General features: G+C 45.4%; 1 protein-coding gene across 2 annotated transcripts; it reads right to left on the bottom strand.

Moving 5' to 3' along the window:
* Positions 1-1,337: 1,337 nt before the first annotated feature.
* LOC121605669 (cortexin-1-like) lies at positions 1,338-16,069 on the bottom strand. Of its 2 annotated transcripts, none has more exons than XM_041935694.1 (2): positions 15,954-16,069; positions 1,338-3,954 (listed from the first exon to the last, which is right to left on the bottom strand). In XM_041935694.1, the coding sequence occupies exon 2, from the start codon at positions 2,867-2,869 to the stop codon at positions 2,489-2,491; it is 381 nt and encodes a 126-aa protein (XP_041791628.1). In that variant the 5' UTR covers positions 2,870-3,954; positions 15,954-16,069; the 3' UTR covers positions 1,338-2,488. The 2 variants fall into 2 exon arrangements, with proteins under 2 accessions (XP_041791628.1, XP_041791629.1); XM_041935695.1 differs by lacking the exon at positions 15,954-16,069 and adding an exon at positions 11,629-11,763.
* Between the last annotated feature and the right edge of the window lie 1,559 nt (positions 16,070-17,628).

Below are 17,628 nucleotides of genomic sequence, written 5' to 3'. Positions count from 1 at the left end.
TCAGGTCATCTTTCATTTCTCATGATTTTTTTTTTCTCTCAAAGAGAAAAAAGGTGCTAGATAAAACCATCTCTGTCGCTGTACAGAGGAAGTGCATTCTTGAATCTGGATTGCAAAGTGACTTTTTTTCTAGGATTTATTGTTGTGTATGTCTGTCTTTTGTATTGTCTCAGTGCTGAAAAACCAATATTATCAAACTCGCTTCTTGGAAATTAAATTGTATATTTTTAAGTGAAATGTAGATTTTTTTTTGTTTTTGTTTTTTTAACATCAAGGCTGCCAAAACAAATACTGACAGTAAACCCAAGATTGAAGGCCTTCAGTGCTGTTGACTTTGTTTTGTTGAGGAAAAAGAAAAAAGAAGCAAGACCCCCCCCCCCCCCCCCCCAAAAAAAAAAAAAAAAAAAAAAAAAACAGGCGAATGCGGCGTTGCATTTGCTGGCTTTATCGTTTGAAATCACTGTCACCAGTCAAATCAGCCATTAGCCAAAAATCAAAAACACATCAGACTTAAAGATAATGAACATTCCCATCACCTGTTATCTCATACAAGCATACACTGGCTGCACAATGCCATAAGGATCAATGCAAACATGACCTCCTCCAGCTTGGATCTATGGTGCTGAATGATCATTTTTTTTCTCTTAACAGTCAAGGTTGCTGCACTGTGCCACAGCCTAGACAATGTTTATAATACATAACCATGTCTCTAACCTGGAACCTTTGTATACTTTGTATCTTTAATGACAGTTTGTATTTTTTCTTTTATTTGCCACTATGTTTTTTTTTTTTAAATGCAGTGTGCTGCGTGTGCTTACTGTATCTCAGCTTCGGTGTCAAACTTGAAACAACGCCGTCATCATCATCTGCCTGTGTTGAAATATGTGCTTTGTAGGAAATGTTGAGCCTGTTGCAGTTGTTCAGATGTTCACCATAAGCCTGACACCTGTTGATACCAGAGTCCAGCTGAAAGCTGAAACGACAATCATCCAGTCACACCACATCGACTAGCTGAGGATCAATCAATCAATCAGCCATCATGGGACGTCTTTTAATATCCTGAATGATCATCGTCTTTGTGCGAAGACGGAAACCAAAGATTTATGACACCGAATGGCAGTCTGTAAAATTAGAGTGATTCACATAATATTGTAAACTTTTGTCCAGTGACATTAATGGCAATAAAGTATTGTGGGTTATATTTTTACGTCTCGCGTCCTGAGTTTTCCTTTTGTCTCACACTCGTGTACAAGCGTCCACGGCCAACAAAAGCGACACAGGGTGGCAGATAAGTAGTAATCCTTTTATTTGATTTCCAACATGAACAATGTGGACTTTCCACGCAGTCCAGCTATCAGTGGAAATTCAGAAGAGAAATTGAAGAAGAAAATCCTTTGTTTTGTTTTTTTATGTATATATTTTCACTGATTCAACCCAGTGTATCAAAAACAAAGCAGATAGTCAGAAAAATATGTAATTAAAAAACACACAAAAAAAAGCAAAGCGACCTGCTTTGCCGTCTAAGACTTGGCTGCATGACTACCTTAAAAATCCACAGTCTAAAGGTTGATACAGTAAGAGGAAGAGGACAGAAAGATAGCAAAAAGGAGACTCCCAAACTTGAGTCAAGAATAGAAAAATAAAGCTTTCTTTTGCCTAAAGGTTGCTGTTTGCTTCACCACCACACTTGGCAGGCTGACTAAAGCAAAGGACACAACCAGAGAACATAAACTCTACTTGCAGTAATAAGAGATTATACTGTTTCAATATGGCTTCTCAGTTATAGACACAGTAACACACAAAACATACACAGGCAAAATTTTATGGTGACACAAACTACCTGCTGGGGCCTTAAAAAGCATCTGAAACTGAAGTGCTGCTCGAGGATCAGTGTCCAAAATCAAAAAAACATGGTGCTCCTGGATCAGCACTTGGACGCTTTACAGTGGACATTGGTTCATTAAAGGGGCATCTGCTTTAAGTGTAAACTCCTTCCATTCAGTTCTGTGGTTAGAACCTGTGACGTGAGGGAATCTTTCCAAAAATCATATTGTGTATTCATGCCGATAAGCTCTGGAGCTCGGAAAACCTAGCCCTAAGGTGAAGTGATGTGTTAGCATGATCGACTAGTACAGTAGGTCAGGTTAAGGCAGCTGTGCAGCTCATTATTTCTGTCCTTCCTCGTTCCACATCTGGGTTTGGACGAGTGTTCCGCTCACAGGGATTCCAGTTCTCTGCGTGCCTGTTGTTGAACCAGATTTTTTATGGTTGCATCCTGCAGCCTTATATTTACACCAGTACACAGGCTGCAATACAGTGATACACACTAGGTATATGCCAACATCAGGTAAACCCCCCTCTTACAGTGCATTCACAGTATTATGCATTGGTACAGTCCGTTCCCACATCTAAATTAGTCGATGCTCTTAAAGATTCTGTCTATGTGCAATGAAATATCTGCCTTTTCGCCCCTTCTTTACATATCACCCTACACCAGAGCATAATCAAACTGGCCCCTCTCCAGCCCCTCCTTGTGGTCAGTCCAGGATGATGCAGGCATGCGGCTGTAGGGGTCCAGCAGGATCCTGAAGCACCTGACCAGCAGGAAGACCAGGAAGAGCATGAGGAGGCCTACGAAGGCCAAGGCGGTACGCTGCTCATTGTCCACCCCAACCAAGGCCAGAGGGGGGCTGCTGCTGCCACCGCCAGGGCTACCAGGGAGAGAGGAGCTGGCCGGGGACAGCAGCAACTCGTAGTCAAGTGTGGGCACATCGTTCATCCTCCACGGGGCCCGAAGGCAGAGCTTACACACTGACTGGATGGTTGGTGTATTGGGAGGAGGTGCGGGGAAGGGAGGGAAGGTGTTCATGAGGGGTGATGCAGAAGGAGAGGCCGAGATTGGGAGCGCGATTGCGAGGCTTACTAAGAAGGCAGTTTATATGTTTTATGTTGCAGACTCTGGTTGCTGGGTGAAGAGCATGTAGGCTAAATAAGAAGCTAGCAGATAACCTCCAGGTGAGAAAGTGTGACGTATTCTGATCACAGCAGGACTTTCATATACAGTTTACTTAGTCAAATCTAGGTCAGTCAAAGTGACATGACCCAGAAAGGCCTGGCCCTAATCTGCTCTGACAATGTGTCAGACACATACGCACACACTTTTCAATTAGTATGGGCTACTTTTAAATGTCAGGCGTTTTGAGGAACTGACTAAATGGTGTAATGAAGCTCTATGGCTTTCTGATTGGAGCGGCGGCCCCTCAGGCGGTTTTGTTTTTAGAGTATTTATCAGGGCTGCTCTGCCACACTGGCTCCCATTCTCACTCTCAACCAGAGCAGACAGGATGTGACACGGCCTCCCGCCGACGCAAACACACAAACACGCGTCTGATCACAGTCAAGGTCGGTGCTCTCGATGGGAGTTAATAGCGTGCAGATGGACCTCTGACACACAATCGGGTATATAGCTGTTAAAGAGCGTGAGCCAGGTGTCACAAACACGAGACTGTTGGAAGCATCCGCGGGGGCCAGCGACAGCAGGTGTGTGTCTGCGCGCGAGCACATGTGCGGCTAATTAGATCAGGAGGTCAGCGGATCAGTGGCCTTGAATGTAAAACAGTGCTGACGCCGCCTGCTAAATGCAGCGTTTTCCCTTCTGCTGACAGGAGCGTGATAAGTGGGTCAGAGCTGTCAAGTGTTCAAACAAGTTGGGGGAATCTCTTCAAACACAGAGCCGCGACAAGAGGTGTGAAATGAGCGAGAAGGTTCTGAGAAGGTGAGGTTGCGTTTGGGGAATTGTCGTCAATGAAAAGCTGCTTCATCCAGTTTGATTTTCAGGCTATTGAATGCAAAATCGGTTCGATCCGGCGGTCTTCAGAGGGTCTTTACCCGGCGTGGTGTCGTCGGACGTTCCCAGTTCCCAGCGAGCGACCGCAGCTCCTTTTAACTCGCCACCTGAAAGAACAAAAGGCCCCTTGGTTAGAAAAGCATTGAGGTGATGGCTCAAAAATGTCACTAATAAAGCTTTAATAAGGATTTTTCATCTGCACAATATAACATCAGCTCACAAATCCCTTAAAATAAAACATCACACATCTTTTCCATTAGGGCTGATTGTTTCTAATGTGGACCATGAGGTGCAGATTAAGTCATTCCTTCCTCTTTTCATCATACAATGCGATTATTATCGCCCTTTGCTCAATAAGTAACAGTGACAGTGACATTACGGGCAGAGCGCAGCACCAGCATCCCCTGTAACGACACTCAATTAGCAAGCTGATTATGGTGTCATTATGGCCACATTAGCGGTAATGAATGCACGATTATAAACAGTGATACTACATTACATCAGCCTCGTCTGTCGGTGCACTGTTACAGTGGGCCATTTGTTCACTTGTTGACCCCCGTCATTCATTTGCTCACATGATGGAGGAAAAGACAAAGTGTTGTGGGGCCTCATTAATAATCTAAAATTCCGTCTCCTGCGGCGGGCCGGGTTTCCAATCGTTGAGGACACACGACACACAAACCATTTTTACCTGCTCACCCGTCTGAATAGAGCGGTGACTGGGCTGTTTGCTTCCACAAACGCCATACTGAGAGATATGAAGAGCTGTGTGTGTGTGTGTGTGTGTGTGTGTGTGTGTGTGTGTGTGTGTGTGTGTGTGTGGGACGAGGAGAGGAACAGGGAGAGACAGTAGTAGAAGGTGCTTGTAAATCTTTGGTTAATGTGTGAAAGAACGACAGAGGTGCAGAGATTAAGCTAAATTTGAATCTATGGTAAATTTACAGTGACTTAGTTATTGTCCCTGCGGAGAGAGAATTATGGAACAACGAGAGCTTAAAAAGATTGGCTGTATCCTGCTAGAAACAGGAAGGCAGGATGGGCGGAAAACAGAAGGGGATGAAAAGCAAATTATGAACATCGATAGAGGAGTAAAGATGGATGAACAGAGCAGACGCTCCTGTGGTGAACGGGCGGCAGTACAGAGGAGAGACGAGAGGTTCGCTGGCACAAACCGGGCTGACTTTCCTCTGCGTGACCATGGCAAAATGCCTTTTCCATACTCTCCCCCCTCCTCGCTCCCTCTCCGTCGCTCTCAGTTCAAAGGTTTTCTATCTGTTACTTCATCAGCCTGTGTCTCCAGGGTGGTTGGTGCACCAGACTCAGGCTGGCAGCAGGACGACACACCTGGGAGGTGGCACTCACACTGTGAATGAGTGTGCACTTCTGTGTGTGTACAAACAGACCTGCTGTGTGTGTGTGTGTGTGTGTGTGTGTGTGTGTGTGCGTGTGTGTGTGTGTGTGTGTTCCAGCTCGCTGCAAAACCCAAAAATAGATGAGAAAACCTTGAAACTGTTTTCAAGGACATTATGACGGACGCTGTCACACATCTGCAGCTCCAGATCAGAAATGCATCCTGTCATCACTGATGTCACACTTTCATATTCAGAGTTTTGAGACCAAGCTAACGACTCACGCCTAATTTACTGGCTCGTTAGGGATCACGCTGTGTGATAATCCTCTAACACGGTTCTTTTTACTTGTAACGTTGCCAGTGGCATTAAGAGTGACCTGCTACTTGCTGATCTGTCGTGAGGTTTGTTTAAGATAAGCCAGACCTTTGTAAAACTGATCAATGGAAATGTCAGTCAGCCCCAGCAGCACCAGGAGACCCAGGATCCATTTGCATCACTGCAAATTCTACAGCTGCATCAGTGTCTAATGTAGCATGCTAATAAAATAAAGTTAAAGACCCTGCACACTCACACAGGTGTGGCTAATTAGACTTATTAAGCTAATTACACTTCTGGTCAGGTTGAGGTTGGAGCTACATGCTGGAAAAGACATTTTGACATGTTTTTGAAGGTAGCCAACAAGCAGCACAACATTCATCTTCCTGTTTTTAAAAAGCAATGCGTTGCATTATGGGGGTGTTGCAGAGTTGGCCTGTTTTCTGTTGGACAGGTCGCTGGTGGCAGTTAGCTTAGTTAGCATGACCACACATGTAACATTCCTACATTGGTAGCTTGCAGTGTGCCTACAAGCAATGCACATTCGGCGGCGTTGAGCAGGTTGGAATGTTGTCTTTACAAACAGTAATGGATGAATCCTTCATCAATTACCTTCAACAGGCGGTCAGAGAAATGCCAGTCAGACACAGACGCAGAAGAGGTCTAATCAGGCAATAAGTGGGGTGAACCATGGATGTGTGGGGCTTTTGAAAAGAGCAAAGTTATGAATCAGATCAGAGGCTGTTTGATCAAATCGGTACAAGACTAAGAATCTGACCAAATATAGCAATCATTGGCTGCTCTTCGTACTCAGTGCCACAACACCAAACCAGGACGGATGGCCACTGCACAGGAAAAATGGGGATGCAGACTAACCCTGCTGTGTCCCACTCACACACACACACACACACACACACATATACCACAGAAGTGGCCACACACACACACACACACAAAAAACAATTATAAATAGGAACACAGTGGCTGAAACCCACACACAGGGACGATTTCCACTGGTAAAAGGTCCACGCATGACCTCCTCGTCTGAGCCATACCCACCCTGTAATTATTCCCTTCTCCATTATCTCTCGCTAACTCATCACTGAGAGAGAGAGGATGATAAATAGACTAAGAAAGAGAAGGATTGGACTTCATGAGGAGAGAGAGAAAGAATCTGTTCCTCTTGAATTGGTGAAATTTCTCATATTACACAATAACAGGTGTACCATTACTTCTGCATACAGCATATTGATTTTTTTAAGCAAACAGCTTTGAGGGTAAAACATATTGTACACAGAGTGGTCGACAAAAAGGAGCCTAAAATGGCAAAGATACTGTATTTCACACCTTTGCAACAAGCTTTTTTTTTACAGTCAGTGGTCAGACAGTTTTTTATTCTCTGTGTGTGTGTGTGTGTGTGTGTGAATAAGTCATTGGGAGGTGGAGGGGAGGACAGACAGAGATTGCTCAGCTTATTTTCCTCCTCGTTAAGTCTCACTCCCACCATCACCCTCCATCAGCCTCACACACACACACACACACGCACACACACACGCACACACACGCACACACACACACACACACACACACACTGTCCATCAGCCTCGTCTCGCTCGACTCGCATTAGTTCTCGCCCACTCCATTCCTCCTCCAGGACACTTCCTCAAAGCACCGGCGAGACCCCTGAGATGAAGGGAAGCGAAGCGGACACTCGTCAGTCTTCATCGAAAAGCCCTTAAATGGACACATCTCTCACACACACACATGCGTGCACACACACACACGTGCATTCAGCTGCACCAGAACTCATTCACATTCAAAAACACACACATGCACACACAAAGGAATGGATGCAAACATAGGCGCACTTCAGCTCATTCGCTTACATATAGTATACACACACAAACACACACACACACACACACTTGCACGAGCACACACGCGGCACCACTTTCATCACTTCCTCACAGAGGCATCGGTCAAGCTAACGCTGACAGAACTCATCAGGGTAAATGAAATGAAGACAGCTGAAAATAATTTAGTTACCTCTCAGGTGACCAGGGTGTCACCTCTCACACACTGTGTGCACGCACGCACACACACACACACACACACACACACACACACACACACACACACACAGTTTCAGTGCTTTACACCCTTTGATCTGCAGTTCAATTATTATACAGCTTCAGCAGAGAGCTGAAAACTTTGGTGACACTTTACTTTAACTGACCCTTTTTAGTTTTTATAAGCATTAAACTTTTCATAAAAACACTAAAGTCTAGTTAGAAGGACATTTTAAGTGTTCATTAATTTACAGTATTTGTCCTACCAAGACATATTATATATAATTACTTGATGATCTGTGTTATGGGTGCCCACAGGCGGCAAATTAAATGTTTTAACTGCTTATATCTGCTTACAGCGTACTGTATTACACCTTTATATGCTACTTAGAAATGCTAAATAGGGGGATTTGGAGAAAAGTATGAAAAAAATGTTCCTGTGGCTCCCAAATGGCACATAGGCTTGAATGCTCATTTGACATTTTCCAGCAGTGATTATATTTGACATCAGAGCTGCATCTGGGCAAATCTGTGATGCAGCATTCATCGGTATGGGTGGGATGGATGTTTTTCTTCTGTTGCTGTCCAACATTATGATTTTTGAGGCAATTGCAAAGACACAAAACATGCAGCTTTGGGTCTTTGCCAGATGGCCTCGCTGCCTGTTTTGCTGACACTTTTTCGGGGTCTGCTCTCTCCGGCTCTCCTCTCTCATGCAAACACACAAATGTCATGAATTTCACATCAAAACAAGGACAAGCATGATCTCTTCAACAGGAAAAACCACACGGACCACCACTGTCCTCCACTTTCGACACACAGATAGCCAACCAGGCCAGTCTCTGCGGGGTTCAGCGCAGACATCCTTGATTTGCCATTATTGATAGCCCGAGTAAAGCCACTCTCTAAAAGTAATTAGACTTTAGAAACAATGAGAAAGGGAGAAGAGAGAGACAGAACAAGTGGCAAGAGCAAAAGAAAGAGAGAGAGAGAGAGAGAGATGGTAAATGTTCCCAGTCTCAGCCACAGCCTGCTGGGAATTGAATTAACCCTTTCCAATTTGCTGCTTATAAAGATAAAGTGGACCTGAAGAAAAGGCAAAGGGGAGCTGCACGAGATCACGTGCTCACGTGGGCATCCCCCTTCACGTCAAAACAAACATGCAGCATCCAGAGGAGCGCATGCGCACACACACACACGCACTCTTTGTTAAATGATGGGAGGGGGCTCGGTGAGAATGTATCGACACCATCCACCATTCAGCTTTATTGACATGTTTGATTTTCTTGTTGCAATGATGGTGGGCGTCAATCGAATGAGCATGACTGGGACCAGGTCACCTTGAGCTGGGCGCCACAACAAACTCCAAACGCCAACTTTATTTAACACTAGCTGTAGCTTAACTTTTACTTTTTAATACATCTCGCAAACGAAGCTATTCAGACGCACACACTCAAACTTACAGACCAAAACAGGTGCGCCTTACAGGTATTTTTAGCACCTGCGAGAGACAAAGTGTCTGTGGAGTCATTTCTCTTTACACTTGGCTAGCGGCTCAGCTCACGACCAGCCAGCTCCTCAGATAGCCCCCGTCATAATTAGGCTGGCAGACACTCAGTCGCTACAGTAATGGTGATAAAGTTGGGCAATTAAATATTCTGCTGTTCCAACACCAGCCAGCCATCGGACTCCCCGCACACACCCATTCGTGTATAAAAAGGTGTGTATTTGTGCGTGAGAGGCAGATATAAAGACACGCCGAGGGAGAGAGCGCCCTGTTCTTTCCCCGAGCGTACATGCAAATGAGAAGTGCAGTGCAGGGAGAGTGGAAAGCACTCAAGACTGCTGACCTTTTAAAACAAAAAAGGTACAAGCGACACAACAGAGAGGGCAAAGCACTTTATATCGATGCATTCCGCAAGAACCCGTCCATTGCCATAAACGCGTGTCCTTTCCCACGGCTCACCCCTCATCAGTTTGAAGTATGGATCTTACCGCCAAGAGAAAAGCGGTCAGCAACTGTGGGGAAGTGTTGACATCGGCTCACAGACAAACTTATATTGTAGTGAACCAGGAGAAATGAACGAGGGATGGCGACACGGAGGGGAAAACGAATGGACGAATCTGTTGTACACAGATGAGGGAGCAAAAAGGGGAAAAAAACAAGCCCTTTGTGATTCTCAATGCAGCTGAGCAATTCCATCTTCCAAGCTGCCTACAATCTATCATTTTATCACCAGCCCAAATGAACACACAGTCTATTTTCTCTATCAGCATATTTAGGGTTTTCAAGGTCACTCCCGCATCAATATTCAAAGTATTCAGGATTCCAGATCAGTATTCATTTTGTACAAGACGAGCTTTCTGTTTCACCTAAACACAACGAGGCCTGATTTAGATACAGCTGCTAAGCGGGACGTCTCCTCTGATAGGGTCATCTGCCGCATGGCGGACTGCACGTCGCCCCCCCCCTCCTAAACAATGCCAAGCGGGATCAGATCTCCAGAGGAGGAGGAGGAAGAGGAAGAGGGGGAGAGGTTCGCCTCTATTTAGTGTCCAATCTGGCCCGTCCTCTCTCCTGGTTGTTCGTGTCACTCTCCCTGACAGCCTGAAGCGCCGCTGTGTCTGCCTGCCGCCAGGGGAGCGCTCTGAGGGAGTAACCTCTGTATCTCTGTGGAGGGGCCGGGCTGGACGCTGGACGTCCTGGTGCAGATCATAAATATTAGAAAGAGGACGGTCTAGACCTGCGCTATATGAAGACTGCCCTGAGGTAACTTCTGTTAGGACTTCACCATTAGACTTACATTTTTCATGATACATGGTTGGGTGATTGGATGAATATATTGGCGATCGCTGATTGGCTTTTAGGGGTGAATATTTGGCTAGTTTAACATTTTTTCTCCAAACAATGTGAGCGAGCCACTGCTCAGTGACAGACTCTGTTCAGCCAGCCCTGTAGCACAAACAATCCAAAACACTTTCACATCTAAGTCAGCGAATTTAACGTTTATTTCTACCAAATCAGAGCTGGCGATTACTGGAACAGTGGAAACTCTAACAAAGGCAAGTTTGAATGGCATGATGAGCTAACATGAAAAACTCAGCTTGACTATTAAAAACGTCATTTTTCCAAATCGTAAGGAATAGCGGGGGAGCGGTGGGATGCCACACAGGGACACGGGGAATTCATTTGCCGGCGTGCAGAACACCCACAGAGACACATTGCACATAGAAAGACGTGCAGCCAACACCCATCCTGTGACGACTCATACAGTCATGAGTGCATACGTCTCTGATGGGAGCAGACCACTGACTCATAACATGGTGTGTGCTCAGCAGCGTCGTGTCTTTCGCTCCCGTGTTTCTCTGCAGTGATATTACATTTGAATTTCTCTGATGCTTCAGAATCCCAATCAGCTTTAACAACATGAGCAACAACACGAATGTCTGTATAGAGAAACCATGACTGCAAGGAGGATACAAATGGTGCAAAGAGTGCGGGAATAATAATTTACTGTAGCAAGCTACTTTATATACACACAGTGGGGGATTTATGTACAGTGTATGCATGTATACACACTCAGGTGCATTATATAGGTGTCTGGCAGATATAAGATGCAGTATCTTCTGCATATTTGTGCATATCTGGTCTCCTGTATGCAGAGCTCTTTGTGCAGAACTAAAACAAAGGCACAATGTTGAGATCTACAGGCTCAAATATGAGTGTGGAGTATTGATTTTTACAAACACCTTCCTGCTTTAAATTTATACCGAGAGACCAATAAAAATCTTTATAGCTCAATTTATTTCATGTCACCTAAATGTTGAAATAATTTCTCCTGTCACAAAAAGTGATATAAAAAGCACAGGTTTGAAGTCATTTCTGGGCATCGTTTCACAAGATCAAAAGACCTTTATTTGAAACCTGAGAATATCTCAGCTAATATTCACTGGGTCTGCTGCGCCTGGTTCAATAAAGTGTCACAAAAAATAATAATGGCAATAAAATAAAAAACAATAAAAAAGACTAAATGCACACACTCACCGAGCCGATCTATTTGTGAATTTTATGTCACCCAGTCATGAGTCTGTGAAGGTGATTTTCTTCCTCTCATGAGCGCCTCGGGGGCTGACTCAAAGGCAAGAGAGTCCTGAAACATATTTGCCGCTTGCAGACATCTAACCGACTGCTGCTGGCATGCTGACAGGCAGCAAAAGAAACCACCTTTCCTGCCCGTTCACCACCTTAATCAGCTCTGTCATATCTGACCATCATTTCCATCAATCCCTCTGCCATCACTTGCTTCCCCCGGCAGCCTCCTTTTTTCTCCAAAAATCCCAGCAGTCAGGGTGAATAAATGTCAGCCCAATCTCAGCCACCTACATCCTACTTTTAATTCATAAATCACAGGCATAAAATATTCACTCAATGACGCGGATGAAGGGTTTACAAGTCCACAAGTGGTGATGGGTCAGGAGTGGGTGGATGGTGTGATGATGATGATGATGATGAGTGAGTCAGAAACTGAAGGAAAGGTTTCATGGAAAGGATGATTCTGTATTAATTTTGAAATAAAGGGCACTAGAGAAGACAGACAGAGTGTCAGCATGAGAGCAGATGACATGGCAAAACTAACCCACTTTGAAAGGACCCCCTGCTGCTATCACGATGGCTAACAGAGCAACACACCGCCGGGACGACCGGGCGGCAAGGTGAGAGGATGAAAGATGAGGTAAGAGAATGAGGAAGGGAAGCGTAGACAGAGCGAGAGAAAGGTGGCGAGCAGAGCGGTAATCCCTATGATTCACGTCTGCGTTCAGACAGAGCAGGGGTCCGCGGCCACCCGGGGAGGGCAGAGGGTCGGGTGGCATCAATCAGACACATGCGGAGGTAAGAGGAAGAGAAAAAAAGAGAGAGATGAGATTCGGAGGATGTAAGTGTTAGGTGCAGTATGGAGATGTCAGCAGTCTTAAAGTCAGAGGACAGCACTTTCCTTCCATCAGGCAGCCATTCTGTCAAGTCCAGGGGGACAGAGTAGAGCCTGTGCCAGCGAGCCACGATGAAGGCCATATATATTACATGCCCTGCCCACACAACGCTCGCTCGAAGCCAAGGTGGCAGAGCTCAGAGTCAGCATTTCAACAACAAAAGAAACTTTGTTGCAAGACGGTTAAAGGAAACGAGTCGAGACGTCAGGATGTAAGACAATGCTTTTCAGTCAGCGGCGCGAAAACACACACGGCCCACACCCACCGCGAGAGCACAATATCAGGGTGCGACGTCCTGCCCGGCTTTTAGGACAGCGAGGAGCTTTAAATACTCACAATGGCAAAGTGCTGATTCAAACAGCGAAGCTGAAATAACTTTGCTCAGCAGGGCGCTGATCAGTGCTCTGATCCCACACAGACAGTCGAAGCCACCAGTTGGACTCTTAAGCACAGATTAAAACACAGAAGAAAAGTCATCACAAAGACACGGACATATCACCTTGCTGGAGTGAAGGTAGTCTGTTCAGCTGATTTAATTACTGAGCTCACAGTGGGGAGAGGAGGGGGTGGTGGTGATGGGGGGGCCTTAAGGCTTCACACACCAAAAGACCAAACACATCTGGGGCAGAAGAAAGGAGAGCACACTTTACTTTTAATCAGCAGATTTCATTGCAATAAGAGAACTGGCTCTCCTCTAGTATTTCCAGATGAGTTAATGGACTGTGAGCTGCTCTGGGGTCTGCTCTGAGATCGAGCGGGGACAATAAATCCTGGGCCTTGTGTCGGTTATCAAAGGGCTATAGATTATGGGCTTGATGAATATTTGATGGCTCATCTTCAACAGGAAATCAAAACCGCCACATCTTGGAGGATCGCCTCACTCTCACTCGTCAGGGTTGAAGACCCACGACGTCTCCGCCGGACCGAGACGCAACTCATTTTCCACGGAAGCCGCTCCACCTTCCTGCTGGTGCAGGAGGTGGCTCTTCACCGCACGGCAAATTGGATGTCTATGACCGTGTGTGTGCCACATTACATACAGCCAAATTGAATCACGCTCAGTGTGACATTGCTATTATTTCAGGGGCGATACACTGAAGTGGCACCACCTGCTCAGGCGATCTCTTGCTCCGTGCTGCAGGGTGAACAAGTCATTTCAGAACTGAACCGCATCACAGCATGAAATTCAGGAGAAGGACGCAGGAGAGGCTTCACCTCCTCACTCAGCTGCTTTCGAACAAGGCCTGAACAGCTGTAGCAAAGCAACAGAGAACAAATGATAGAAGGCATCAAAAGTAAAAACACAGACTGGCAGCGACACAGTGAGACAGCTGTGTGGAGGAGAACCTGATTCACTAATGTGCTCCCTGTAATACTGTACATCCTGACGGGGGTGTCAGGAGGGCTTTGTGGGTAAACCCACTCGGGTTTTCTCTTTCTTTTCCATCTCTCCTCTCATTACAGGTCATTACACGATGACACCGGCAGCTTCCTGCCGATCAGCGTTACCGTAGTGAGCTGTGCATTTATCAGAAGTGGTAAACCGAGAGTGGTCAATAACGTAAAGTAGCTGCGGATGATTTCGTATTGCTTCTGTGTGACAGTATCACATATGTTTCAGCTGAGAGAAGATTTAAACCAAAGACCATTCAATTAACTGTAGATCTACTAGATTTTCTCATTTTGTCTCATTTCATGCATATTTGCCCAAAATTCAGACAGACATGTTTCATATCTTAGAAGATGTGGGATTATTGTGAACTTTGCAGTTTAGAATAAAGTTCTGTGGGTTTGAATGTTATAATGCACAGCATGCATTTGTAGTGAGTCGCCCACCAGAGGCCAATGTTTGATTTGGAGTAACAGGAAATAAAGGACAGACTTCATCAAAACCCCTAATGAAGTCTGTCTTTCGCAGTGTTGTTTCAATAGAAACTCATTAATAGGAGAACACAGAGTGCAGCTACTTAACCATATCGGAATTGAGCCTTCAGCAACATACTGTACAGACTTTGATGAGCATTCCTGTTACTTTTCATTCAAGCACAGGGAGTCGACCAGCTCTCCACTCAGGGTATCCCTTACCTTCTAATCTTAAAGATCAAACTGGGTCTAAGAGCAGCACTGGACCTCTGTCCTCTGCTTGACAACCTCCATCCAGATTCCAGATACCAAAAAACTCATTACTGTTAACAAGACGTGGTTAATTATTCAGCAATTGTCACTGTAACGTGAGAATATACGGATGGAGGGAGCCAGGAAGGCTGCATTCAATGCCTGGCACAGATTTCACAGTCCTGGTGGGTAAATGATAAGGTGGAGGACGGGCCAAAGCCCACACCTCTGCGGCCAGGAACTGGATCAAATTACACAATAACGGACAGGAGCCGATCACAGATAGGATGTGATGCACCGACAACCCGCAGCTTATGGAGCTTTTTTCCCCCTATCAGCATCAATTACAAACCTGAGAGAGCAAAATACATTTAGCGCGGGAGAATTAGATTTTTCCCTCTGAGTGACAGCTCTAAATGAAATTCACCTTCACACTGCTGCTATCTGTTTAGGATGTATGCATGTGTGCTGTCCTACTGACCTATGGGGGGGGGTTCATACACACTATCTCAGCACTATAATTCAGTGCACATTTCCTGGAGGTGCCTTACTCAGGGCTAAAAGAGGAGAAGGAATTCTGTCTGGACACACATGCGCTGTCAAAGCAGCCTAATTTCATGGCACAATGGTCCATGATGTGGTAATCTGGTGGTTTCACATAAATCAAAGTAGGCAGGTTTGGTGAAAGGACTCCCAGTAGCCATGTCAGGTAGTGATATTCTCTATTTCTGATTTGATCTCCTTAAACAAGACAACCATCATGATATGTTTTTATTATAAGCTACGGCATTTACAACAGGGGAAAAAATCTTGGAAGATTTAAAGGTATTCTCCTGGAATTTAATTAGACTTCTAAGTTTGCCTCATCAAGCCCCCCCATCTCCAGCACTCCTGTTTATTTCCAAAGCAACAACCAGAGGCGGCTGTTGCCGCTCCTCGGCAGCGGGGCTCCTGTGATCATCTGGTAGTGGTTTGGCATTAAGTTATTCTGACACGGCAGCCTGGACTGCAAGAGGATCCAGCATCTGCAGCGAGAGGACAACTTCCAAAGTTCAACACAGATAATATCGACGACGAGGCTTTAGTATCTTAACAGCAGTAAAAGACATGCAAGTCATTCTCTACAGTATCTCGCAGCGCAGTCTCCTGTGAATCCACAGCCGATGCTCATCTATGTATCTTTCATTGTGCCTATAGATTAAAAATAAAGAAATGCAGCATTATAAGTGGTGTGATTGCAGATATTGCGCAGAATATCGCCCAGACCTGATAAGGCGTCCTGTCCGTGCGTCCGCTGCAGCCTCAAACTTTGTGATGCGCTCGTCTCTCCTCCTCCTCCTCCTCCAGCTCCTCCGCTGCTGCTGCTGCTGCTGAGCGTCGCTTTGCCGGGAGACACGACGGGGAGCAGGCTGACGCTCTTAAAGCTCCCCACCCACTCCGGCCTCCAGGGCGCGCAGCCAATCACAAAGGTGCCCTCAACACAATAATACAGACATAAATAATACATAACACAACTGCCGGTCGTCGTCAAAACATCTGCACCTGGCCGAATATGTCCTGATAGGCAACAGCTACGGCCAGCCTGAGGTCAATTTTTGCAGGATGTTCAACAAATACTGGTGTGTCACAGCAGGATTATTAAACCTGCAACTCAGTAATGTTACTCACAGGCACACAGTTAGTAGGTGCTCCTTGGGGTGCCATTAATTGACAATTAATTAATTGAGCTGTTGAGATGTTATGTCATTTAGCTCAATAAGCACATCTTATGCCTGCTTGTTTCATCACGTCCTCCTCTGCAGCAACTTTCAAAGACTTTGCTCAGACTACCTCATTAGGGTCTAATGCAAGAAATAGCAACAGGTATGTTGTTTGCATGCATGCAACACACGAAAGTCTGTTTTTAAAAAGGAGCAAAAACATGTGTCATCAGTTTATAGTCATATGAGTCCCAGATTTTATTTCATCTCAGGCTCTGGCACATACAGTACAGCCCATGCAGGTCCATCAAAACTTGGATTTCTCCAACCGGAAGTGAGCTCACACCTCTGTTTCGAAGCACTCTGGAGGCGATCAAAAAACTAACGTGAAGTACTTCTCATCTTCTCAGTTCTTCCACCATACTGGTCCACTCCATGTCTTCATTCCACTCATTCCTCCCTAAATATATACGCCTCATTCCTTCCTCCCTCCATTTTTTAAACTGCTCTTCCAGTCCATGTGTTGTCCATGTGGGGGGAACCGGTGGCATCTGTACAATCTGTGCCACCTGCTGTCATCCCGCTGCCAGGTGGCGCCAGTCGCCTCACCTGTCCCCAGCAGAGCGGGTCTGGGCTGGAGTGTCATGGCAGGTGGGAAAGGAGAGCGTGGAAGCGGTGGCAGACCGGTCGTGCGTGAGGAGAGGCCTTAATTAGATTTATTGCTGTAGTTCTTTTGGTCCTCAGAGACTCACCTCCACAGTAGTTATGTAATTGATGAGGGAATGTTGCCAACCTGTTTCCAGGAACTATTTTTTGCCAAGAAATAGCTTATTCAATTCTCTGGTTCAAAGCAGATCAGGACATGTTCACTACATGTACCTACCTGTTACTAAACCACTGCATCTGCTGTGTGGCTCTAATGTGATTTTCCCGACTGTGGTTCATCAATAATTGGTAGAAGGTGCATTTTGATGTCCAGCAGGAAACAATGTATTTTAGTATCCAACATACATTTAATGTGTATAATGTGAATTTATGCCAACAAAGTGCAGGACGGACATGTTTTTGAACAACATCAGATATTCCCTGCTGGTTCATCTCATGAGAGTGAGTGTGTGGCGCAGTGATGGTGAGTGTCCAAACCTTTGATAACAGACGTACATGTATTATCACTGTGCTAATTTTAATTGAAGCAATTTTCTCCAGGAACAAAATGGCAGCTTCACATTAGGGGCTGAAAA

This window comes from Chelmon rostratus, chromosome 4 (assembly GCF_017976325.1).
Source record: "Chelmon rostratus isolate fCheRos1 chromosome 4, fCheRos1.pri, whole genome shotgun sequence".
NCBI classification, from domain to species: domain Eukaryota; kingdom Metazoa; phylum Chordata; class Actinopteri; order Chaetodontiformes; family Chaetodontidae; genus Chelmon; species Chelmon rostratus.
Note: the sequence above shows the minus strand (reverse complement) of the source record. Positions and strands in the feature narration are given on the sequence as shown.

Bases quoted from the DNA above. Each gene is read 5' to 3' on its own strand.
- LOC121605669 (XM_041935694.1), bottom strand. From the start codon at position 2,869: ATGAACACCTTCCCTCCCTTCCCCGCACCTCCTCCCAATACACCAACC.